The sequence below is a fragment of the Schistocerca americana genome, chromosome 1 (assembly GCF_021461395.2).
Source record: "Schistocerca americana isolate TAMUIC-IGC-003095 chromosome 1, iqSchAmer2.1, whole genome shotgun sequence".
Classification (NCBI taxonomy): domain Eukaryota; kingdom Metazoa; phylum Arthropoda; class Insecta; order Orthoptera; family Acrididae; genus Schistocerca; species Schistocerca americana.
This window is the reverse complement of record NC_060119.1, coordinates 568,573,200-568,598,716: the sequence shown is the minus strand read 5'-3', so window position 1 is coordinate 568,598,716 and position 25,517 is coordinate 568,573,200. Positions and strand designations below refer to the sequence as shown.

Sequence of the window (25,517 nt, the reverse complement as noted above, 5' to 3'; positions counted from 1 at the left end):
CTATCACTCACAGAGCTTTCAGATGTTTTGGTGTTATTGCTCCCAGGCAGCACATCCACCAATTTGGAGTGTTGTTAGTTTGTGAAATAATAACCACTGAGATCCCAATTACAACTAGGAAAATAAGTCACAACTCAGGCAGAGGTTCAGTCATCTGAGCAAACACGTTACACATGGAATGCAGTAAGTGACCTACAAGTTTCCTGCTAATGACTGTTTCCTCTTAACCATTTGTTGCCCTTAACTTGGGTATTTGAGCCTTATTATGGCATACAATGTTCCACTGCCAGGCTGTGCAGAGGCCATTGAAGCATGCCTTGAGTTCATGGCTCCAGATGACTAGTTCTGGTCACCACTCCTCCAGTTCATGACTCCCAGTCACACCAAACTCATACTCAGAAAAAAGCACAGTTCTCTTGCAGTACTCCTTATTTAGCACCACCCAGGAAACCCACATAACTTATGGAATGCTATGGACACATGGTGCACTTCTCTCATCTCCCCGATCAGTCATCTAAATTTTCAGTTTAGCTATATAGAGACTGTAAGAAACTTCCACGATAATTAAGACTTCTCAGATCCTAAATATTTCCTGGAAGTATTGCAATTTTTTCATCTGTTTCATTTTTATTCCTAACAATACAAAGTCCAGGGTGGACTAATGACAATATGGAAAGGACAGATTGTTGCTCACCACATAGATGAGGCGATGAGTTGGAGACAGGCACAATGAGACAGACCGTTAAAATATTTAAGCTTTCAGACAAAGTCCTTCCATACAAGAAAACACACACACACACACACACACACACACACACACACACACACACACACAGTCACCATATCTGGGTGCTGAGGGCTGACGGCTGGCTGTGACTGTGACTGATGTGGACAGCAATCTGCTGGGATGGGTGGTGGGAGTAAGGAGGTAGCATGAGGTGGGGATGGGGAGGGATACAGGTTAGGACGGGGGATGATGCTATTGGCGCCTGTTGGAGCATGCAGTGATGTTGTGGGGACAAAATAGGACTACTAAGTGCAGTGTTGAGAGGTTATGCTGGGAGATGGGGAAGGAGGAGGGGGAGGAGGAGGAGGAAGGCAGAGGAGTAGGGGGAGGGGGAAGGGAGAGTAGAGAAGCAGAAAAGGAGAAATGACTTGTAGGTGCACTGATGGGATAGAAGGCGAGTGTAGTAATAGAGTGGGAGCAGGAAATGGGGTAGGTAGGTGAAGACAGGGACTAGAGAAGGTTTAGGACCGGGGGGGAGGGAGTGGGGGGTTACAGGAACGTAGGATATGTTGTAGGGAGAGTTCCCACCTGTGCAGTTCAGAAAAGCCAGAGTGAGTACTACCTTACCCAATGCCCTACTGAGTCCAAACCTACTACCTCCTTCCTGGTTGCTATGAACACCTATATCCTCACACACAATTACTTCTCGTTCAAAGACGTCACCTACAAATAAGTCTGGGCTACAGCAAAGGTCTCCCACATGACACCATCCTATGCCAGCCTACTCAAGAGTCATCTCGAGGAATCATTCCTAACCAAACAGAATTTGAGGGGCAAAAGAAACAGTATATGCTCCATGACAATGAACCAGCTTATTCTGTATACTAGCTCAGACACATAAGTGACTTCTTTGGGTTATCAGTCATCACTGGGAAAAACTTGCTGCATTAAAGAGTCAGAAAGTAAAGATCAAGTGGAAAGATCAGGAAGTGTCACAGATTTGAGTTGATAATTAAGAGTGCGCATCTATGCCTCATATACAGTACAAGAGATGTTATTCTCTACAAACCTTTTTCTCTTGGCATTTTTTGGAATTTTATCTAGTCTAAATTTCTTTGTCTTCACACCATAAAGGTTATACCAGAGGCTTTGCTTTAAAATGCTGCACAGCCACAAAAATAACATGTATACAAATGGGAGACTGCTTCTTAGTTGAAAAGCAATTAAATCTATTCAATAATGAAGAGGTAAATAGAACTGATACAATAGTAATTACATTCTGCTTTATGTTTGCAACCGAAATGGCCCTTCTAGTATCTTCCATTTTTAGAAGGTTGCTGCAGCAATGAGAAGTAAAACACAACAGAAAAAAGGTGTTGGTCATTCCAATTTTTGAGAAAAGTTGCTGGACATATGTACAAGGGGTATTAAATAAATAATGCAACACTTTTTCCCTCAGTCAATTTCAGTTGAAAAATGCGGAATTTGTTGCAGGATATCGTGGAACATTCCTTCTCTGGCCCCTAAAATTTCATGAAGTTCTGATAGGTAACAGCACTACATGTAGCCTTCAAAATGGCATCTGTAGCAGAGGTGCATTCCAAGCAGAGAGTTATCACCGAGTTATTTTTTTGGCGGAAAATCCAGAGCATTGCAGATATTCTCAGGCACTCGTAGAATGTCTACGGAGACCTTACAGTGAACAAATGCAGAGCGAGTCAGTCACTGGGTGAGGTGTCTGTCATCACTGCAACAAGGTCGCGCAAAAATGTCCGATCTCCCGCTTGCCGGCAGGTCGCACACTGTCGTGACTCCTGCAGTGTTTGAACATACAGACCCTGTCATTTGAGGTGATTGACAGTTCACAATTAAACACGTCATTGCACACCTGCACAGCTCTGTCAGCAGTGCTGAAACACTCATCCACCAGTTGGGGTCTTAGAGGTGTGCGCCCACTGGGTTCCTCGCCACCTAAAAGAAGACCGTAAAGAGCAATGAAGGATCATCTTTGCAGAATTGCTTGCACGGTATGAAGTTGATTATGACAAATTTTTGCTGAACGTCATCACAGATGATGAAACACGGGTTCATCACTTCGAACCGGAAACAAAACAGCACCTCTCCTCCAAAGAAAATGTTCAAAGCCACACCCTCAGCCAGTGAAGTTGTGGTGACCGTCGTCTGGGATCCTGAAGGATTCTGAAGGATTTATTCTGTTTGGTGTCCTCCCCCATGTGGCAACAATCAACTCTGAAGTGTGTTGTACTACTCTCAGGAAACTGAAGAAATGACTTTGACACCGCAAGGCCGTACACGAGTCTGCACACCCAAGAGGAGCTCATAAAACTTCACTGATCTGTTCTTCCTCATCCAACCTACAACCCGAATCTCGCACCTTCTGATTTCGATGTGTCTGGCCCAATGAAGGATGCTCTCTGCGGGAAGCAGTATATGATTGACAGGGAGGTTACCGATACAGCAAGACATTGGCTCCAATGTCAACTAGTGGAATGGTACATAGCACGCATATAGGCCCTCCTAGTAAGGTGAAGTAAGGCCACCCCAACGAAAAGAGATTATGTTGAAAAATAGTGTTTTGTAGATAAAAGAGTGGAGAATAATGTGATGCATTGGAATGCTGAATAAAACCAACATGCTTTCAGAAAAAAATATTGCATTATTCATTGAACCCCGCACACAAAAGTGCAGACTTACTATGCTCACATTGGTATGCCCTAAAATTATAGAACACATCCAATGTTCATATAACATTAATTCTGTAAGACGGAACGACTATTCTGCAGAAAATGGTATGGAACACTACACACAATTATGTAATACTCAGCTAACCCTCCTTGCTCACAATATCAAGAATGTTACAGGTAGTGGCACTCTAACTTCATGAAAGATACAAAACAATCTCTACTGGCCTACAGTCGCTGATATACTATTTAGCACAGTTCTGAAATGTTACACATAAAAGCAAATTTCTCAAATCAGAAGTTACACAGTCGATTCCAAAACTGTGTTCCTTGCATTGTTTGCACCACTGTACTTCTTTTTCACTGTCCTCAATGTTACTAATAATACATTATTACACTTTCAAACAACATACTTCAAATATAAGATTGCACTATTAACCTCACCTGATCCCACAAAAGGGTCAAGCACCAGATCTGCTTCTTGCACACGAGCTTGATTTGCCATAAGTAAAGATAATTGAGGATCCATGCTAGTGTTACCAATAAACTTTCTAGTTTTAAGAGAAAGCTTAGTAATGAGATCTCTCTGGCCATCAGCAATCTGAAATAATCAAAAGAAGAATAGGCATACAGTCCAAAAGATTATAAACTTTTATATGCTATGACAGATCTATATACACACAAACTCTTTTGTAAAATTTGAGAAACCACTAGACAAAGAACCAAGCATAATTATTAACAATAACAAACCCACACCATCAAAAAATCAAAGAAGCCAGGAGACTCGATGAGAAAAAGATATAGTCAATATTAAAGACCCCCACCCAGTCAGTGAACCATGGTTCATACTGCACAAATAAGTGGGATTTTCCATTGCTTGATATCTGAGAATAAAAATTATTTTCACAGAGAAAATGGAGAACCAGTACAGCTATACATCAGTCATCTGCCAATATTAGAGGCAAAGAATCCAGGAGAACCAGAAGGACGGGGTAGTCCACCAAGATGTGAGCAACTGTGTGTGAAGCTCCACAACAACAATGGGGGTGGTCCATTACATAAAATAAAACCATGGATTAATCTGGTGTGACAGATGTGGAGGTGAAACAGGACAGTGGATTTCTTTCAGGAGAAATGAAGGTGTACTATTAACCCCACCAGATTTCGTCCCATCTCGGAGTGAGAAGAGGTCTTGTTTGCACTTGCAAATCCATGCCTGAAACAATCAAAGCGAATGTTGGACAAGCAACTGCTTCTGTAGCCAAATGGTCAGCCTGTTCATTCCCTTGAATACCCGCATGACTTAGGATCTAGAGAAAGACTACAGAGCAGGCAGTACGAGTAAAGGAAGAGAGAGATTACAAATAGCAAATATCACAGCATAACAACAATATGATCATTCAATAGCCTTAAAATTGTGCATTGAGTCATTAGAAATTACACACGATCAAGGGAGGTCTGTTTAAAAAAGACATAAGGCTCAGTTAATGGCTATCAGCTCTGCTGTAAAAATACTACAAGTTTCTAGCAACAAACTTTGTTCCTCACATATGGCAGATGTGAAAGCAAATCCTGTCCTGTCCATGGTTTTAGAGCTGCCAGCGTGAATGACAGTATCTGTTCTAGGTAATTTCACGAGATGTCTTGTCACACTTGCCACTTGCTGAACCTTGACTTTTGCACTATATTGTTGGATGATAAAGTCTCCTCTCATAACAACATTATGAAGGCAGAACTTATGTACTAGTGAGCTGAGGTTTTCTCTAAAGCTTTTTTGGATCTGGGATGAGTTTTGTTAATGATAGAAAGATTCAATTACAAGTTTATGCCCACACTTGATAGCAAGTCTTGCCCAAATAATCTTGCATGCATCTTCAATTTCTATCACAGAGAATATGAGTTTCTAGTCCACTGCAATAAATACACCACCTCCATTTCCCATCAGCATATCCTTTAAATAATACTTAAGAGTTGTACAACAAATCTTGCTGCTGCCAGTTTTGGGTTTTAGCCAGCTTACTGTACCCCGTATTATATGAGCTCCACTGCTTTTTAGGACTGCTTCAACCTCAGCAACTTTATTGCAAATGCTTTGGCAAACGATCACTAGCATATTAACATTCCCATCTGCAGGGGCCATTTGAGTCTTGCACTAACACTTTGGGGTCTCTTACACCTATCATTATCTGGATCAGATGGAGAGTCACCTACGTTAGAAAGCCTTGTGTATGCTCAAAGCAGCCAGCCACATGGGTAGCCAACTATGACGTGCAGTGCAACCCTATCCCATTGAGGGGAACCTTATATTTCTCAACCCTGTGGCATAACTGCAAGAAACAGCTTGTCATAAAAACTCCGACTCTTCCACTCAGCTCTAAAACAGAGGGTCCTGATCAGTTATGGGGACAGGTCTGTGGATTTCAAACTTCATTGGAACTCCATGAGCAAGGATGGTCTTAGAAACAGAAAAAAACGATAATCCAACTTATCAAATTCCCCCCTCCCCCAATGGGCATCGACATCCTGACACCCATCCTCGGTTGGGATTACCAGTTGGAACTCGCCTTGCGGCCATCTGCCATGACCTCTGCCTAACCTTCACAGAATGAGTGTTCCATGTTTTACTGCACTCTTTGCCTTGGTCAACAACCAGACGATGAATTAGGACCAATCTATTTCAAGATCCTAAAGTTTTATCTGCTTCCACATCCTTTCACCATCTGTTCCCTTCAGTTCTTCAGAAGTATCGGGGTGCTACTGCCATTCACACTGATGGCTCTAAAACTATGGACAGGACAGGATATGTTTTCACATCTTCCAGGGGTCGGGAACAACATTTGTTGCTGGAGACATGTAGTATTTTTATAGCAGAGCTGATAGCCATTAAATGAGCCTTGTGTTTTACTGAACAGACCTCTCTCAATTGTGTTTTGATTTCTAATGACTCAATGAACAGTCTGATTGATGTTACTTTTGTCACCCTGTAATGTCTGCTACTCATAACCATCTCTCTGACTATAGCCGTACTGCCTGCTCAGTAGCCTTTCTTTGGGATCCAAGTGATGCGAATAGTCCAGGGATTGAATTGGCTGACCACTTTGCTAGAGAAGCTATTGCTTGTCCAACATTCACTTTGACTATCTCAGGGCAGAATGGCAGCTGTGAATAAGACCTCTCCCCATTCGGTGATGGAACAACATAAACTCTACCATAGTTTCATTTTATGTAATGAACCACCCCCATGTTGTTGCAGCAGAGCTTTACACACAGTAGCTCACATCCCGGTGGACCACTCCCTGCTTCTGGCTCTCCATGCTAAGCATTGTCTTCCATATTCTTTACTTCTCATCTTGGCAGATGACTCACGGAAAGTTGGAATGGTTTTCCATTTCCTCTGTGAAAGTTGTCTGCAAGTTGTCGTAACGATTCAAGTAGGAACTATTTAATGGAAAACATAGAGTATTGTAGAATCAAAAGGTACAGACACACAGTGGATGTAAGAGTGTAGTTTGCTGGTGGTCAATCAGTTTGCATGTATGTACATGTCTGGGCATTACACCGAAACTCATAGGTCTGTGAAAAAGTTCAAGAGGATTGAAAGAAAGCCAACATTTATGGATGGCATCTGAGTGTAATTAACTGTATGAAAGAGATAGATAGATACTGGTTACATCATTTCCACTTTACTAAAAACAATGTGACTGTTTCTGCTATTTCTATGATCACATATTTATACAAGTTTGAACCACAAACACACGTGTATTCAAATTAGAAAATATAGTTTAACTGTTTAAAAGGGACCTTTCAACTGACCAAATCATTATTCCTTACCTCTCACTGAGATGGTAAAATTTGACTGTCTTTGTTGTTGTTGTTGTTGTTGTTGTTGTCATTGTTGTTGTCTAATTCATTTTACAACTTTTAAAGAAGTACAGACCAGCATTATTTATTTAACCATTTAACTGATTTAAACTGTTTAAATTACATGTTTAATATTTAATCTTTATGTAACCAAAAGTAACTTTGAATGCTTGGCCCAAACTATTGTTGAACTCACGATTTCATGTGACTTATGTATGAGACAGTTATGGAAGCGATAGACTACTAGTCATCATAAAGATGACACACTGAATTGCAGAGAGGCACAATGAAAAGACTGTTACACATTAAACTTTCGGCCAAGGCTTTCATCGCAAAAGAGAAACACACACACATTCACACAAGCAAGCACACCCACCTCTCTCTCTCTCTCTCTCTCTCTCTCTCTCTCTCTCTCACACACACAAACACACACACACACACACACACACACACACACACACACATATATGCGCGTGTGCACGCGTCGCACCCACACACTGGTTGCTCACGCCAGACTAACACTGAAAAGCGTCAAACAGGAACAATCTGCAGTGGAGTGGGGAAGGGGGAGGGAGGATAGCAGGGTAGCAGGATGCAGACGGAGGAAGAGAAAACAGTGCTGTCTGACAGAGCATGTAGGAACTAGAAGTGGCAGACAAGGCTACACAGTGCAACATTGGGAGAATGTGGGGGAGGGAGGGAAGGGAAAAGGGAGCAGAAAGGAGAGGAGCAGAAAAGGGGAAAAGATTGGTGGGTGCATTGGCAGAGAACAGTGCATAATGGGAGTGGGGCATGACTTGGGAGTTGGTGGACAGGCAGAGCAAGCAGAAACTTTTGTACGGAGGCTGTAGGGACAGAAGGTTGCTATTGGTTGAAGCTGGTTTGATTTTAGGAGCAGAGAATGTGTTGTAAGGATAACTCCCATCTGCACAGTTCAGAAGTAGCCACTAAAATTATGCATTTTATGTTCAGCTGCATGTTGTGCAAAAGGGTGGTCCAGTCTGATCTTGGCTATAATTTGGTGGTGGCCATTCATCCACCTGGATAGATGGTTGGTAATCATACCAATACAAAAAGCTGAGCAATGAATGCAGCAGAGCTGTTTTGTTTTGTTTTAGGGTGCAAAAACGACGACGGTCATGTGTGCCCATGACAGAACCTTAGAACGCTAAAACAAAAAAAGGAGCTAAAAGTGACTACACATTAAGACCAATCGACAGAAGGCAAGGCAGTTAAAAACAAGGACTTCCTCTGGGAGGAAGGTCCATAAAATATGCCATATAGACAACACAGGTCATGGACTAAAGATTAAATCTCCTTAGCCATATTGCTACGGTGGATAAAAAGTAAAATGCAATTGAAAGCCCACACCCCGTTCACTAAAATGGCTGGTAACACAGATAGCAAACATAAATTAGAACGTAAGTGGTTAAAAAAAAAAGAGCATTTGGTGAGAAAATGGCAAACTGTCAAAGGCTGTTGACAATAAGCACAAAGAGGTGGGGGATCACCACTTAACAAATGGCAATGGCTAAAATGACAGTGCACAATATGCAACCAAGCTAAAATGATCTCCTCAAGGAGAGAGGGCCAAGAGAAGATTGCAAAGCAACTGGGAGAGGGTTAATTCCCTGAGCTTGTTCCGATGAAGGGGAGAGGAGTAGTGATGTCAAAGGATTACCATCTGCTGACAGACGGCAACACAGACATCATCAGAAGGTATCGAAAAACTAACAGGCTGAGGTAGGAGGGCTGCAGCCTTGGCAGTAGCTTCAGCAGCCTCGTTTTCCATCGGACCGACGTGACCAGGGACCCACATAAACATCACAGTGGCTCCATCAAGAGTGAACAAGTGGAAGCTTTCTTAGACCCGTTGCACTAAGGGATGGACTATATACAGTACGCAGAGGCTTTGAAGGGCACTGAGAGAGGCGAAGCAAATGACACAATTGAAAAGCCTGTGTTGCCGGATGTACTGCGTGGCCTGATACAGGATGAAGAGCTCCACTGTAAGTACTAAGCAGAGTTTCAGAAGGCGATACCAAAAATGCCTAGTGCCAATAACAAGGGCACACCTGACATCATGGTGAGTCCGGGAACCATCAGTGTACACAAAGGTAGTATCGCTAAGTTCTGTGCGAAGGTCAAGAAACTTACAGTGATAGATTGAACCTGGAGTAGTGTCATTAGGACACGAATGAAGTACAACGTGAACACTGGCCACTGCACGAGGCCAAGATGGTGAAGTGTTCACACCCATCAGGAAAATGGCAGGTAGGAAGTTAAGCTGCAGGAGCAGTGTGGTGTCACCGCCAGACACCACACTTGCTAGGTGGTAGCTTAAATCGGCCGCGGTCCATTTAGTACATGTCGGACCCGCGTGTCGCCACTGTGTGATCGCAGACCGAGCGCCACCACAAGGTAGGTCTCGAGATACGGGATAGCACTCGCCCCAGTTGTACGACGACTTTGCTAGCGACTACACTGACGAAGCCTTTCTCTCATTTGCCGAGAGACAGTTAGAATAGCCTTCAGCTAAGTCCATGACTACTACCTAGCAAGGCGCCATTAACCGTATCTGAAGATAGTCTTATTTGTATTATCAAGAGCGATGTACCACAAGGATCGAATAAAGTTAAGTATTCGAGGAGCTGCATACTTTTCTTATTAGAATTCACTACTTATCCTGTTCCAGAATTCACGCCCGTCTGCGTTAGATTTCGGCTGCCTCTATTTACAAGGTGTTGGCACATTTACCAACACATCAAGCAGTAGCCAAAAGTGAGCTCCAGGAAGTAACAGAGAAGAGGGACATGCCCCATCGAAGGAGGAGGCATAATATGTGAGGTATGGCACGGCAGACAAACAGCAAGAGTATCCACTGAGGAGAACATCCTGGCAGTACGGTAGCAGCAGTTCAGCAGCTTCTGCATACATACTCTCAAACGGGCTAGTGTAAAAGGTGCCATTCGCCAAAAGGATGCCACAATGATGAATTATATTTAGACAGCGAAACAGCGTAAGATGGACAGACATGCAGATGCATAAGCGTAAGATGGACAGACATGCAGATGCATAAATGAAACACCCATAGTCTAGTTTAGAATGGACAAGGGATCTGTACAAATGGAGGAGGATGGTCCAATCCACTCTCCAGGAAGTACTGCTGAGAACACGTAGGACATTGAGGGATCATGAAGAGCAGGTGCCCAGATGAGACACGTGGGAGGACCAAAAAAGTTTCCTATGAGCATGAGCCCCAGGAATTTCGTAGTTTCAGTGAATGGAAGAGCAACAGGCCCAAGATGTAAAGATGGTAGAAGAAACCCATTGCACCACCAGAAATTCATACAAACAGTTTTGTCAGAGGAAAAGCGAAAGCCATTGTCATTGCTTCACAAGTAAAGACGTTGAGACATCACTTAAGATGCTGCTCAAGGAGACAAGCCCGTGGAGAACTGCAATAGATCACAAAACTGTCAAAGAAAAGGGAACTGGAGATGCCTGGCGGAAGACAGGCCATAATAAGGTTCACGGCAACAGCAAAGAGGATGAAGCTCAGGACGGAACCCTGAGGCACACCGTACCTTGAAAACTTGGTCTTTTAAAATTCCTGAAGGAAACAGGGCAGGTTGACTCGGAGGGTACCAGTCCTCCAGCAGGCTTTCTCCAGATCAGAAAAAACAGTCACAGCCTGGTATTTTCACATAAAACCATTCACGACATGTGCTGACAAAAGACGAGGTGGTCAACTGCAGAATGGGGCATCTGAAATCAACATAGAGCAGTGGTTAGCAAATTGTGAGACTCAAGCCATCCTACCAGCTGGACATGAACCATACGTTCCACCACCTTGTGAACAAAACTGGTGAGAGAAATGAGGCAGTAGCTAAAAGGAAGGTGTTCATCCTTACCTGGCTTAGGTACAGGTATGACAGCAGCTTCACGCCAGCATCTGGGAAATGTACCATCTGCCCAGCTGCTATTGTATGTATGAAGGAGAAAGTGCTTGCACGCAAGAGAAAGATGCTGCAACATCTGAATGCGAACATCCTCCGCCCATGGGGAGAAGATAGGGAGGAAGTCAGAATGTGATCTAGCTCGCACATAGTAAAGGCGGCATTATAGCACTCATGATTCTGAGAGGAGAAGGGTGTCACCCGAGCCTCCTCCACTCGTTTCCTGTGGAAAAAGGCACAGTGATAGTGGGCAGAGCTCTAAATCTCTGCAAAATAGCAGCCCAAGGAGTTGGAGACAGCAATAGAGTCCACTGTGACGTCATCTGCTTTTATCAGGCCGGAAATTGGGGAATGGACCTCGGTCCCAGACAGCCTTCGGAGGATGGCTCGCATAACGGAAGAGGGAGTGAAACTGTTAAAAGAATGAGTAAATTATTTCCAGCTAGCTTTTTTGCTATCCCGAAGAATGTGACAACATTGTGCACGCAACTGTGTATAACAAATGCAGTTCACCATCACAGGATGATGGTTAAAAATAAGGAGAGCAATTCTTAGCGTGAAAAATTGCATTGCAGCTCCTCAGTCCACCAAGGGCCTGGGACACAGCGTGGTAAAGTTGAAGTGTGAGGAATGGAATGTTCTGTGGCAGTAAGGATAACGTTTGTAAGGTATTCTACCTGGTCACGACAACTGAGAAAACGTTGTTTGTCGAAGGTTGCCAATCTTAGAAAGCTGCCAATTTGGTTTGTACACATTTGTGGTAGGTGTCAGTAAATGGACAGCACAAGGGAAAAGGTCGCTTGAGTATATGTCAGAGAGAATGGACAACTCACTACGTCGGGCAAGCCAGGCAGTGCAGAACGAGAGGTCCAAATGGGAACAGGTGTGTGTGGATTCTGAAAGGAATGTTGGTGAAACCAGTGTTAAGACAGATGAGGTTGAATTGATTGAGGTCATCCAAGAAAGCACCTGTCAGACATGTTCTGGGAGAGCCTCAAAGGTGATGGAGTGTATTAGCCACCGAGCAGCAAAAAGGGGTGAGGGAGTTGCCCAATAAGCTGGAGGAAGTCCACCCTAGTGACACAGAATGACAGAGGGATATAGATGGTACAAAGAGAAAAAGGTGGAGCGAGGAAGGAAAATGCGGACTGCAACAGCTTGCAGCCACACGTTCAGTGAGATGGTTTGACGATGAATGTCACCCCAGATGAACAGTATGACTCCCCCATGAGATGGAATGCCGTCCTTGGGAGAAAGGTCAAAACTGCCCGGAAAGAAATGTGGGAGGTCAAAGCAGTTGCAAGGATGCAATTTTGTTTCCTGGAGACAGAAAACAAGTGGACACTGCAATTCCAAGAGCAACCATATTCCTCCTTGTTGGCTCTAACACCATGAATGTTCCATTGGAGGAGAGCCATGACGGGGAAAGAGGAGGAGGGAAAATATGAAAGGTTGTCACCTCGACACTTGCCGAATACCAGTCGTCAAAGACTCACTACTACAGGGCACTAAGGCTGGAGGATCCTGCTCCACGTGATCTACAGAGGAAGTCAGTATTCGCACTGGGTCAGCAAGCGAATTCCAGGGCAGAGAAATGGTTGGCAGCGAGCACCGGCAAAAAGGAGGTTGGCCAGGTGAGGCTGTCAAGGGGTGACACTATTGAAGAGGATCTCTGAGTTGGTGAAGGAGAAGACTGTTTGCCTTTGTTTGGTTTCTTGGAGCCTTTGCAGTTGCCAGATGAAGACTTAGGTGTTTGGTCGCAGGAGGGACATAAATAGTCTTTGCCAGAGCATTCCTTCTGTCCTTTTCGGCCTGCCGGGTGGGTAGCAACTGATTTCGCTGCTGGGGCAAAAATTTGGTGGCTTGGTGCACAGCTGGAGGAGAAGGAGACGGGTATGCTACCATGACACTAGGCAACTTTACAACTGCAGTGCTGAATTTGAGGTCACAAGTTTGTGTGACTATGACCTTCGTGGAGCAAGACATAGCGAGAACGGTACTGCAAGTGCCAGACGATAAAATGCACGGCTTTTGACTAGCCAACAACTTGCGAGCAACAGGGTAAAGCACTTTTTCCTTCACTCAAATCTCCTGGACGGCTCGCTCAACAAGATGCACAGGACATTCTCAGGAGGCGACTCCATGGTCACCACAGCAACTGATACAGCGGGGCAAAGTAGGTGGGCAATCATCCTCACGAGCATCCCTACCACAAGTAACACATTTTGCTGGGTTTTGACACGTCATCCAAGTGTGGTTGTAACACATTGACACTGGTAGCAACACGTCAGGTTTGGAATGTACAGTCTGACCATGATGCGTCAACACCTTTCTGAATAGTAAATGGAATAACTGTAGCAAATGACTGACCTTCTTCAGTACATGAAGAATTGAGGTGCAGCTGGGAGAGTCTTGAAATCTTTAGCCTCATTCCATTTGCATTTAGCAGACATTTTCTGAGTTGCTGATTGGCTCAATGCAAGAAAATCACCCCAGGATTGCCAACATGTCCAATGGCATGCTCCTACCAGTTGGGGGCCCACTCACAGGGGGACTAGCCCACCTTAGGTGATTGTTCACAACTCGAGTCACATCTGCCAAACTCCTGACAGAAAGACCAATTGGCAATTTTGGAAGGTAACAGCTCAGGCAATCATCCCCCCCTGGGCCTGGCCTGTACCAGGGGATGTGTGCGAACCCTACCTGTCAACCCAGCGCTGGGAATTACTTGTTACCCAGTCACCTTCTACACATTAGATGCATGGACTGGATTTCACGAGCACACACGGAGGAAGAAGAGACAAAAAGGAGCCCCAAATGTCACAGCAGAGGGGGGATGGGAGATGCAGAATAAAGAAAGCAAGAAGGAAAGCAGTGGATGGAGTATTAAAGTGACTACGTAGCCAGCAATCTGACTAAAAATGTGAGCTTTGACAATTCCATGGTAAAATAAAAAAAATTTGGCTACCAATGTTGTATTCTTCACTGTATCATTCAAATAATGGCCTTTGTGGTCAATTGCATTAAAGATGAAGTTTCCACCAAAAATGCGGTTATTAAACAGTGACAGAAGTCTTCTCAGAATTCATTGTGCAATGGAAGCAACTGACATTCATTGCCACATTTCCTTGTTCAAACAATAATTCACAGTAGAGCTGGCATAAAATATGGCATTAGGTGACCAGAAGGGCACTCCTTTGTTGGTTGTCTGGTTTTTTGGAGTTAAAGGGACCAAATTGCGAGTTCTTCAGTTCCTTCAACCTACACTTATTGAACCAGGAATAATCCTCAGAGGAAGGATTCAAAAGGAAAATCCAGGGAAGCCCAATTGTAAGCAATGTACAATTAGACAGAAGTAAAAGAAAGGAGAAGCAGGAGATGAGTGAGAGGAAGTAAGGTGGGTGTGTCACTTTGCCCAGAATTCAGTTGGGGTCCATGGGATATGGTATGCAATGGTAGATACACCCTCTCCGTCTGATCAGCACTGCCCCACCCACCATTACCCCATCAAAACAAGAAGCACTGATGAGAAGACAAGATTTTAGGAAGTACAAAACATTAAAAACAGCAAATATAAAAGACTAAAGAGAATAAAAAGGTGTGAAGGGTAGGAGACAGGCCAGACCATTGAGCAAGGGCCACCAAGGGTCCCTTGGGCCAGAGCCAGTGAGGGGTGCACTTCCAAGCACTCAGGCAGTCAAAAGGCCAAAGTGCTCCACCTCACAGAAAAGAGTATAAATCTTCTTTGTGGATGAAACATAAAACCAGGTCAGGGGCTTTGGCAGTGTCCACTAGCACAGGAGATTGTGTGTCAGTATGTTCAAGATATCACTTCAAAGCAGACAAATTTGGACAATCTAGTACAACGTGGGCCACAGTCAGGCAGGCACCAAATCAGCAGTAAGGTGGGTCCTCACATTGGAGAATGTGGTCACAGGTTGGCCAAGTGTGGCCAATGGATAGGCAATAAAGGATGGTGGAGTCCCTTTGAGAAGTGTGAAGGGAAGACTGCCACATGTTCGTGATCTCCTTTATTGCCCTCAGTTTGTTTAGAGAGTCCAGGGCGGACCATTCTGAGTTCCGAGTCTTCAACAACTGATGGCGTAGAGTCCACTGAAGGACCTGTTCTGGGACCCCCATTCCCAAAACTGGCATTCTGGTAGCCAACACTGTTAATTGGTCAGCATGTTAATTCCCTGACATCCCAGTATGTCCAAGGGTGCAAACAAAGATGACTGGCTGTTCAGCTTGATCGCGGTCAGAAAGAGATCGTGAATAATCGGGATGAGGGTAGCATGAGTCTATAGACTTAAGGCTGCTCAGAGAGTTGTTGCAGATTAGAAGCATATTACTAGCGCAAGAAGGGTTCGTTTGATGGCCACCAGTTCAGCAGTGAACACAATATATCCACCATTTGGCAGGGAATATAATTCACTAAGCCTTGCACATGTGCATGCAAAACTGGTTTGTCCACTGACCATCAGTGTATACCACTTCTGAACACGGAAATGCATCAAGGGCAGCAAGAAACAGGCAGCAAAAAACCATGTGGTCAACTGAATCTTTTGATCCGAAGGACAAATGAAAACAGATCAGAGGTTGCAGTATGTACCATGGGGGTGACACGATTGCTCCCTGGCAAGAGGTGACAGTGGGGGAAGTTAGAGTTCAGGGCAGAGACACTGTAGTTGAGCTACAACTGTGACCCCAGTTCTCAGTCTACATTGTGGGATGTAGATCTCCCTACTAGGAAAAAGGACTCAGTAGTCCAGATGCTTAGGGGAGCTGTGAACGAATATAGATAACTGAATAGCTGTTGTTGGAGTCTGACGGGTAGCAGAGGGAACCCAGTGTCCACATGTAGGCTGTTCACAGGGCTAGTTCGAAAGGCTGCAGTAGCAAGTTGGAGTTGACAGTAGTGTATCAGGTCCAGTGACCGCAATGCTGAGGGCGATGCTGAACTATACATCAGACTCCGATAATCAAACCGGGATAGGATCAGTGCTTTGTAAGCTCACAGCAGAGAAAAGCTGTCTGCACTCTAGCTGGTGTTACTAACACAGCAAAGTGTATTCAAACGTAGCCAGCACCTTTGCTTAAGTTGGCAAAGATGGGGAAGCCATGTCAACTGGGCATCAGAGACCAGTGCCAAAAAGTGATAAGTTTCCACCACATTGAGTAACTGGCCATGGAGGTAAAGTTCTGGTCATGGATGAGCAGTATGATGTTGACATGAGGTAAATCTTTGCGACCAAAAATCTGAATGCCATTGGTGAGGACGCCTTTCAAATGGCGCCCTGCAGTCGGTGTTCACAAATACCCATACTCGTGGGGCAACAGTAAAAGCAAAACTCGTCAGCATACAAGGAGAGAGAGATTCAAGATCCACAGCTGCTGCAAGACCACTGATGGGCAACAGAAAGAAAGAGATACTCAATACACAGCCTTGCAGGACCTCACTCTCTTGGATATGGGGGGTACTGTCAGAAGAAGCAACTTGAATCCAGCAGTATTATGCATGAGAGGTTCTGAACCACCATCCTGGGATGGAGCCACATGGCCCCAAGACTCAAGGAGTCAACACAGACACCAGCTCACCACACATTCAAGCAACTACAGAGGACACTGGTGAGACTAACTGGTCAATAGCTGTCCACCTCTAGGGGCTGCTTACCCAGTTTCAATACTGGAATGATGATGCTTTCTCACCACTGAGATGAGAACTCACCACTGCTCCAGGTATGGTTGAAGATGGTAAGGGGATGATATTGACAATCCACCGATTTGGCCCAAAATCTCTGCCTCTGTATATGTCTGCTTGTGTCTGTATATGTGTTGATGGATATGTGTGTGTGTGTGTGTGTGTGTGTGTGTGTGTGTGTGTGTGTGTGCGCGCGCAAGTGTATACCCGTCCTTTTTTCCCCCTAAGGTAAGTCTTTCCGCTCCCGGGATTGGAATGACTCCTTACCCTCTCCCTTAAAACCCAAATCCTTTCGTCTTTCCCTCTCCTTCCCTCTTTCCTGATGAGGCAACAGTTTGTTGCGAAAGTTTGAATTTTGTGTGTATGTTTGTGTGTCTATCGACGTGCCAGCGCTTTCGTTTGGTAAGTTACATCATCTGTGTTTTTAGATATATTTTTCCCATGTGGAATGTTTCCCTCTATTAATTCATATCAAAATATGTAAAAATATGCACAAACAACATTTTCTACATACTTGTACACATCTGTATGTATTTTTATTTCCACCTCCCCCACAGACTTCAGACACTGCAAGATAGCCTTGTCTGCCCTCTCTCATCCCTGCCTGCTCTGACATGCAGCACCATTTCCTCAGCTCCCACCTGTACCTTGCTATCCTTCCCCCTTCCCTTCTCCACTATGGATTGTTGCTCCCATTTGACACATTTCAGTTTCAGTCTGGCCTGAGCAGCCTGAGACAGCAGTCATGTGTGTGTGTATGGGGGCGGTGGTGGTGGTGGTGGTGGTGGTGGGGGGGGGGGGGGGGGGGGGGTAAGAGGAGGTGTGGTTGCTTGCGTGAATGCATGTGTGTTTCTCTTTTGCTTTGGCCAAAAGCTAAAAGTGTAACAGTCTTTTCATTGTGCCTGTCTGCAACCCAACGAACCATTTTTCCAGCGAGTAGCAATCTATCCTTTCAATAACTGTTGATATTCCAACCTGGACTTTCCACTGTTTGTGTATGAAACAGGTATTATGCTGATATGCAGTTTTTGTTCAGCATTGCCTTTCAGTGAGATCCAGTGCTGTTAAATCCAGTGTTGCTAAATAGAGATTTTATTTTTTCCACATAAATTATTAGTGGTGCATAATAATTAATTAGAAATAAAAGAAGAAAGGGCATAAAATAAAAAGTGAGGAAATATCCCTTCACAATAAGTTTACTTAGGAATTCCATGCTTTCAGCGACACAAACTGATTAGTGACCAAAGTTATGTTTAGCAGCTGTCATATTCTACCAAAAAGATAGAAGTTATGTTCAGCAGCTGTGTCATATTCTACCAACAAGATAGATAAATTTTATAGTGTGCTTTCACCCAAACTCAATTGTAACCACTTTATCATCATCTTTACCTTACTTACAGAAACTGTGTTTGCAGGGTGCTGCAGTCACTGCCATTGTAATAAATACCTGAAAGCTGTTTCAATCTTTGAATAAGCATCTCATAACTCATGTTTTCAACAGACCTTCAAAATATCCAAATGGAAACCCATGTCAATGCTCTTTTGATTTCTTTTACCTGTAATTTGGAAGCAGGTACTTCACTAACTAGCTGCAAAGTGTCAATATCTACTATTATTTGGCTCAAAATAATTTGCACATCAGAGCCAGAGCTTACATTTAAGGTGTTTCCTGGAATGAAATTAAACATCAGGTCAAACATTCTCGCTGCAGTTCTCAATCAGCAGAAATAAGCAAATATCGGATGTCTTCGATCAAATAGTGTGTTTCCTTCAGCATCCACTGGCTGACTTTTGAGATCCTATGATACCTAGTGAAATAGCCACAAGAACTCCATTGTTGAACATGAAGTGGCTGTGTATGCGGGCAGTTGCATGATGCAAATACAGTATTGTCACATAAACTGTGTTAATGACATATGTCTGTTCAGCAATAGTTGTTTTTATAGGATGCTGCTTCAATGAAATAACACAGTGAAAATGATACTGTGGAAATGGCACTGTGACAACAGCACGCATTTACACTTGAAGGCTGAAAGAAAGGCTTCTTCTTGTAGGCAAGAGATAGGAACACGAGCTGAAGGATAGCTTACATACCTCTCCCAGTTAAATCTTAAACTGTCTTTGCTTGTTATTTCATTTTTTGACCAGCTTTTGTACCCCATTATTTGCCTGCACCTTTGTCAGTGGCCCATGTCTTCATCCCCTCGGTACAGCTCTAGCCTTCTCCTTCATCTTCGTCTGCCTGCAGGCCAAATTGATCACTTGAAGACAGCTGTGTACTATGTGGCTCAACACAACCCCCCTTAGCAGCTGCCTTCAAAGTGGCAGCATACAGTTCTATCAGATTTCCCTTAGAGTAACAATAAGCTATAACTTGTAGGTATTGATAATAGTTGGTGTTGTTGACAACAGGAGTCTAGGGTGAGGCACATCATTAATGATTTGTCTCATGATTGTGGATGAATGGTCAAATGATTCAGCAGGCAATTTTCTACGCTGGTAACCCTATGGAATGACAATGTGCCCACTGTCTAAGCTTGAATGATCCTTCGAAGTAATGCACGTTACACAATATAAGATACCTTAGAAGATTCAGAGTGGTGGTTAATAATGAAAAGGGGATAACCACATCATCTTTCCACATTACAATTCTGTCATGCTTTTGCAAGAAAACCATGTATCAAGATCTAGTGTAATAACAATGACTTGTCACTCTCTTGAATTCAACATTTCACTCATCATAGGGGGTGTCCAGTCAATTTTTTCAAGTAGACTGAGGGAAGGACATGAAGATGGATGTGGGGAATAGTAGCACATTTAGTGGTTTGGAATCAGTTTTCTGAAAGGACTGGAGTTAATGTAAGGGGTATAGCAGCAAGTTCATTGTCTCAGAGTCATAAGTGGTGGTCCTTGATGTGGGCAGTGAGCAGCTGTTAAGCAGTGAGGCAGTGCAGCTGTTAAGATAATGACATATTCGTGAGGATGGAACTTGCACTGTCCAACTATCCTAATGTAGGTTCTCCAAAATCACTTCTGGATGCTAGGATGGTTCCTTCATCAAGACTTCAGCTGACCACCTGTCCTACACTCATAAAGCATACTTTTATATTTCTATGTGTATGTATATTTTTTAGCCAGTTGTTTTCATTGTATTATGATGACAAGGAGAATGAATGCAAGGAGAATGAAAGAATAAACTAAAAACCTGTAAAGAGTCTGATGTAAGAAAACAGATTGAAAAAGTTTTAGCCATTTCCATGACCTGAATTATCTTTCCCAATACTCTTTCAACCACAGAAAATTGTTATGTACAGCAGCATGTCAAACGGAGACAAAAATAAAAATACATCCTCAGAGCACTTCAGCAGAGTGCACCATGCTCCAAATCATGAGTAGAACTCTGCCATTTCTGTCCAACTGATTAGTCTTGTCAACATGCCATCAAGGTCATTATGACATCATTCAAACATGCACTGTTATTGAGAGACTCAAAACATTCAAGGTATGCCTCATAGTGGTCACTCGTTTTCAAAAACATGCAACTGAGTTGGGAAAAGGAACTAAGCTGTTGCAGAAAGTGGAGTAGTTGTTCACCATGAGTCCAGACCACAAAGATATCATCTACAAATCCATACCAAGCTCAAGGGGGCTTAGCTTCTAAGTGTTCAGGAATGTCTCTTCAATGCTGCCTATGAAATAATTGTCATAGGACATGATCATTTTGGTTCTCACACACATATGAACATTCCGGTTGTAGGTCTGGCCATCGAAGTAATTATGGATAAGGATAAAAGTGACTAGTGCGACAATACATGGGCATTTTGGAAGATTTTCTGGAGGGTGTTGGGGGAAGCAGTGTTCTAGGGCTGAGCAGATATAGGTAAGTTAAGTGTCGGTGTAGAGCAAGATCCCATCAGTTGTGTCAAGAATGGTTTCAGGTGGGACAGGTAGGAATGGGTTTGAAGTATTCCAAAAAGTGATTAGCATCTTATGTGTTGATTGGGGAGCTCTATGTGATGGGTTGGAAGTGCTGGTCTACCAGCAATGAAACGTTTTTGGTGTGGTCTTTACAATATGTTTCAATGGGATGGTCAAGATATTTGTTTTTGTGTATTTTGGAAGTGAGTAGAAGGTAGAGGTGCATAGGCAGGAGGGGTAAGGAGTTCTGAGTTTTCCTGAACTGCAAAAAAGGAACATTCTCTCCAGCATATCCTTGTATTCTGTTAACTTTCTGGCTTAACCTCTATTAACCCTTTACTGTTACAGACAAGCTCTCTGCATTCTGTGCCACTGCTGTACTGCTTGCCTAATGCTGCTACCTCTGTTGAGAGACAAGTGTCATATTTCATAAACAGTTCAAGATGTCAAAATAAAATTTTTGCAAATAGTAGCACGGAAAGACGCACATATGTTGAAACTTTTTTATTCTCCAAGATATGGAAGTTTAATAAGTCACAGCATGCAAAATACTAACGCAAATTCTTTACAGACGAATGGAAAAACTAGTAGAAGCCGACCTCGGGGAAGATCAGTTTGGATTCCGCAGAAATGTTGGAACACGTGAGGCAATACTGAGCCTACGACTTATCTTAGAAGCTAGATTAAGGAAGGGCAAATCTACGTTTCTAGCATTTGTAGACTTAGAGAAAGCTTTTGACAATGTTGACTGGAACACTTTCTTTCAAATTCTGAAGGTGGCAGGGGCAAAATACAGGGAGCGAAAGGCTATTTACAATTTGTACAGAAACCAGATGGCAGTTATAAGAGTCGAGGGACATGAAAGGGAAGCAGTGGTTGGGAAGGGAGTGAGACAGGGTTGTAGTCTCTCCCCGATGTTATTCAATCTGTATATTGAGAAAGCAGTGAAGGAAACAAAAGAAAAATTTGGAGTAGGTATTAAAATCCATGGAGAAGAAATAAAAACTTTGAGGTTCGCTGATGACATTGTAATTCTGTCAGAGACAGCAAAGGACTTGGAAGAGCAGTTGAACGGAATGGATAGTGTCTTGAAAGGAGGATATAAGATGAACATCAACAAAAGCAAAACGAGGTTAATGGAATGTAGTCAAATTAAGTCGGGTGATGCTAAGGGAATTAGATTAGGAAATCAGACACTTAAAGTAGTAAAGGAGTTTTGCTATTTGGGGAGCAAAATAACTGATGATGGTCGAAGTAGAGAGGATATAAAATGTAGACTGGCAATGGCAAGGAAAGCGTTTCTGAAGAAGAGAAATTTGTTAACATCGAGTATAGATTTAAGTGTCAGGAAGTCATTTTTGAAAGTATTTGTATGGAGTGTAGCCATGTATGGAACTGAAACATGAACGATAAATAGTTTGGACAAGAAGAGACTAGAAGCTTTTGAAATGTGGTGCTACAGAAGAATGCTGAAGATTAGATGGGTAGATTACATAACTAATGAGGAAGTGTTGAATAGGATTGGGGAGAAGAGAAGTTTGTGGCACAACTTGACTAGAAGAAGGGATCGGTTGGTAGGACATGTTCTGAGGCATCAAGGGATCACCAATTTAGTATTGGAGGGCAGCGTGGAGGGTAAAAATCGTAGAGGAAGACCAAGAGATGAATACACTAAGCAGATTCAGAAGGATGTAGGTTGCGGTAGGTACTGGGAGATGAAGAAGCTTCCACGGGATACAGTAGCATGGAGAGCTGCATCAAACCAGTCTCAGGACTGAAGACCACAACAACAACAACAACATATGGAAGTAACTCATCTGCAGCAGTGAGATGGTTGGTGGAATGGGATGTGTAAGAATGACAACAGTGCTTAATGAAAACTCAGAAGCCGTTTTTAAACACATCCTCAGCAGCTGGTGAGCAGAGGAGCATGACGAGTTAACTTGTCCACTGCAGTCAAATGGTTAACAACCATGTTGCCTTTTCCGAAATGTAGATTTTCGTTATTTACTTAATCACTATTTTATTTCAATTTTTAATCCCACCTCTCTTCCTTGAATCCACCTTTGCTTCTCATTTTGTCCCTTCTATGATTCCTTAACCTTGATCTCCTACTCCCTTTGAGGCCTTCTCCATCATCTTCGCCTTCTCTCTTCCTCACAAAAACTGGGTCTCGTCAACCATTTCCAGTATTCCTCAAAGAATACCTCTTTCTCCTTATGAATGGAACATACAAGAACCAACAGCTAGGAAGAGCATTTTCTGCTTTTAAATTTATTGGCCATACTAGAACTGTCACCTCTTAAAGATAAGTACTAACTTGCCAGTCTGTCTCTAGTATTCTGCAACTGAACTTGCTGTTTGATGCAGTGCCTATTAATACACAGATGTGTTTCTAAAACTTACATTTTGACCATAATACACTCATTTACAGTGAGTTTTTGATACATATGGTATCATAAGAGTAGTAGCTGGTATCATTTAAGCCATTTGCAAAATATGGATAGAAATGTCTTCCGCAATGTTCCATAGAATTGCCTTACAAGAGCTAAAATTTGATGAGATTGTATAGTTTACAAAAGCAAAAGATCCAGTTTTAATACATACATAAAAAAACAGTGTCAAAAATGAACAAGAAACTCTGAAAAAGAACATCATATGACATAGGCTGGCACTCATCCAAAAGTAAAGCATAAATGCACACATGGTGATTTCAAATATATATGAGTGTTTAGATTAGATTAGATTTACTTTTATTCCAATTGATCTGTAGTGAGGAGGCCCTCCACGATGTAAAACATGTATGAGGCAACAAACTATAATTCTAGAGTCATACCGCAACAGCATCACAGTGTGTTACCCACAATTGTTATGTCACTGGCAGGGGAAAAAACAGAGAGAAAAAAGAGCAAGAAACATAATTTTGATGCATAACCTGAAGTAAACAAAACTCACCCAGCGTCCAAAGAAAAGGTCATATGGCTTTTCAGGAATTCTGTTAGAATCCTGTCCATAGTATTCAATATACTGCAACACAACATCAGGATTCTTCAATCTGACAGGACCCTTTAATGGTAAGTAACTGAATGACTGAAACAAAATGAAATAAATGACCAATATATGAATATCTTTTTGTAAATCACAATTTCAAATTTTATCATGGAAGAACATGACTGGGCAGTTTGAGGCAAGTGGACTATGGAAACAGAAACTGCCTTTCCGGTTATGAAATCAATTAAATATTTGCACAGAGCCTCTTAGCCCACAATTTCTCAAAACAAATATGCATATAAACGCTATTACAGGCTGTCAAGTACATGCATTTCTTTAGAACACCAAATGTAAATTTTATGAAAGACAAAATAATAGAAAGATCAAAATTGTTTTCTAATAAAATTTTCCCAAGTAATTCCAAAATATAGTATGGAGCAGCAAAATTGTTTGCCTCACTCCCTTGCCATAAATCTTAGAATAAAGTAAAATGTTGGATTAATGAATGGATGGGGAGCAGCGGGAGGAATCCCCTTCATCAATTTCCAGGTCAATTTAAAACCACTCACATATCCATGGCAACATTAAATTTAGGGCGGTACTGGTAGAGAGGGTGTAGGGAGGTGGGACAAAGAGGGGTATGGAGGTATTGGGGGACACGAGAAAAGGAGACAGTTGTCTCTCACCAGCAGAAGCAAACTGTAGATGGGAGGGAAGGTTGGTGGGTGAGAGAGAAGGTTGGAGGGAGGATTAGTTGCTGAGAACTGGAGTACAATCCAGAGCAAGATGGGAATGGATGGAAAATGAAAGATAAGAGAAGGTGAGCACAGTAGAGTGGGACGAAGTTAACACGGTGGAAAGGGAATAGACCAGGATGTAAACTGGCAAAGGTTTTATGCTAGAGCCTTCAGAAATGAAATATGTGCAACAGAGACAGTTCCCATCTACTAGGTTGAAAACAACTGGAGCAGCAAAGGGAATGGATCCAAATAACATAAGCAATGAAGCAGCTGTTAAAGTCTCCTGTTGTGTGGTGTACAGCATGTTCAGCAATCAAGTGATCAAGTTTATGATTATCCACAATTTATCAGTGACTCTTCAGTAAACAGTAGGTTACTTGCCATACTCCATACTCCATACTCCACAAAATAATAGAAGATGAAGACTGCTTATAGATATATCTATTTAACTGGCTTCACACATGGTTCTTCCTTTGACCAGATAAGAAATGCCTGTAACAGGAGTGGAACAGGAAATGATAGGTAAGTGCATGGGACGGGTCTGGGGTTATCATCATCTGCAGGAGGAAGGATATGGTTAAGTTTTCTAAGGCTTGGGTGATAAGGAAAGTAATTGTCAATTGTTGGTTTCCAGTGGTGATAAGTTTTTTGTATCTTCAGAAGAAAGGAAGGACAGAAGGAAGATCAGAATTTAAAATCCTGTCAGTTATATTGTCATTAGAGACAAATTGGAGCAGTATGCAGAAGGAAATCAGCCATGTCCTTTTAAAATAAAACTTTGGAAAACCACAGAAACATAAATCTAGATTGTCAGACGATAATCCAAACTATTGTCCTCCCAAATGAAAGTCACGAGTCATGAGAAGAAAATGATATGGGAAACAAATTTCTTAACTTGGAACCACACTGTTTGTCTGC

At 42.8% G+C, this 25,517-nt stretch overlaps 1 protein-coding gene across 2 annotated transcripts in view; it reads right to left on the bottom strand.

Moving 5' to 3' along the window:
* LOC124606560 (tRNA (guanine(10)-N2)-methyltransferase homolog) overlaps window positions 1-25,517 on the bottom strand; it is a 196,526-nt gene that overhangs the window by 119,603 nt on the left and 51,406 nt on the right. For both annotated transcript variants that reach the window (XM_047138554.1, XM_047138547.1), the window contains 2 exons: window positions 23,824-23,958; window positions 3,874-4,030 (listed from right to left, as the gene is read on the bottom strand). In XM_047138554.1, the coding sequence (XP_046994510.1) occupies window positions 3,874-4,030; window positions 23,824-23,958 (292 nt within the window). The remainder of the gene's footprint in view (window positions 1-3,873; window positions 4,031-23,823; window positions 23,959-25,517) is intronic.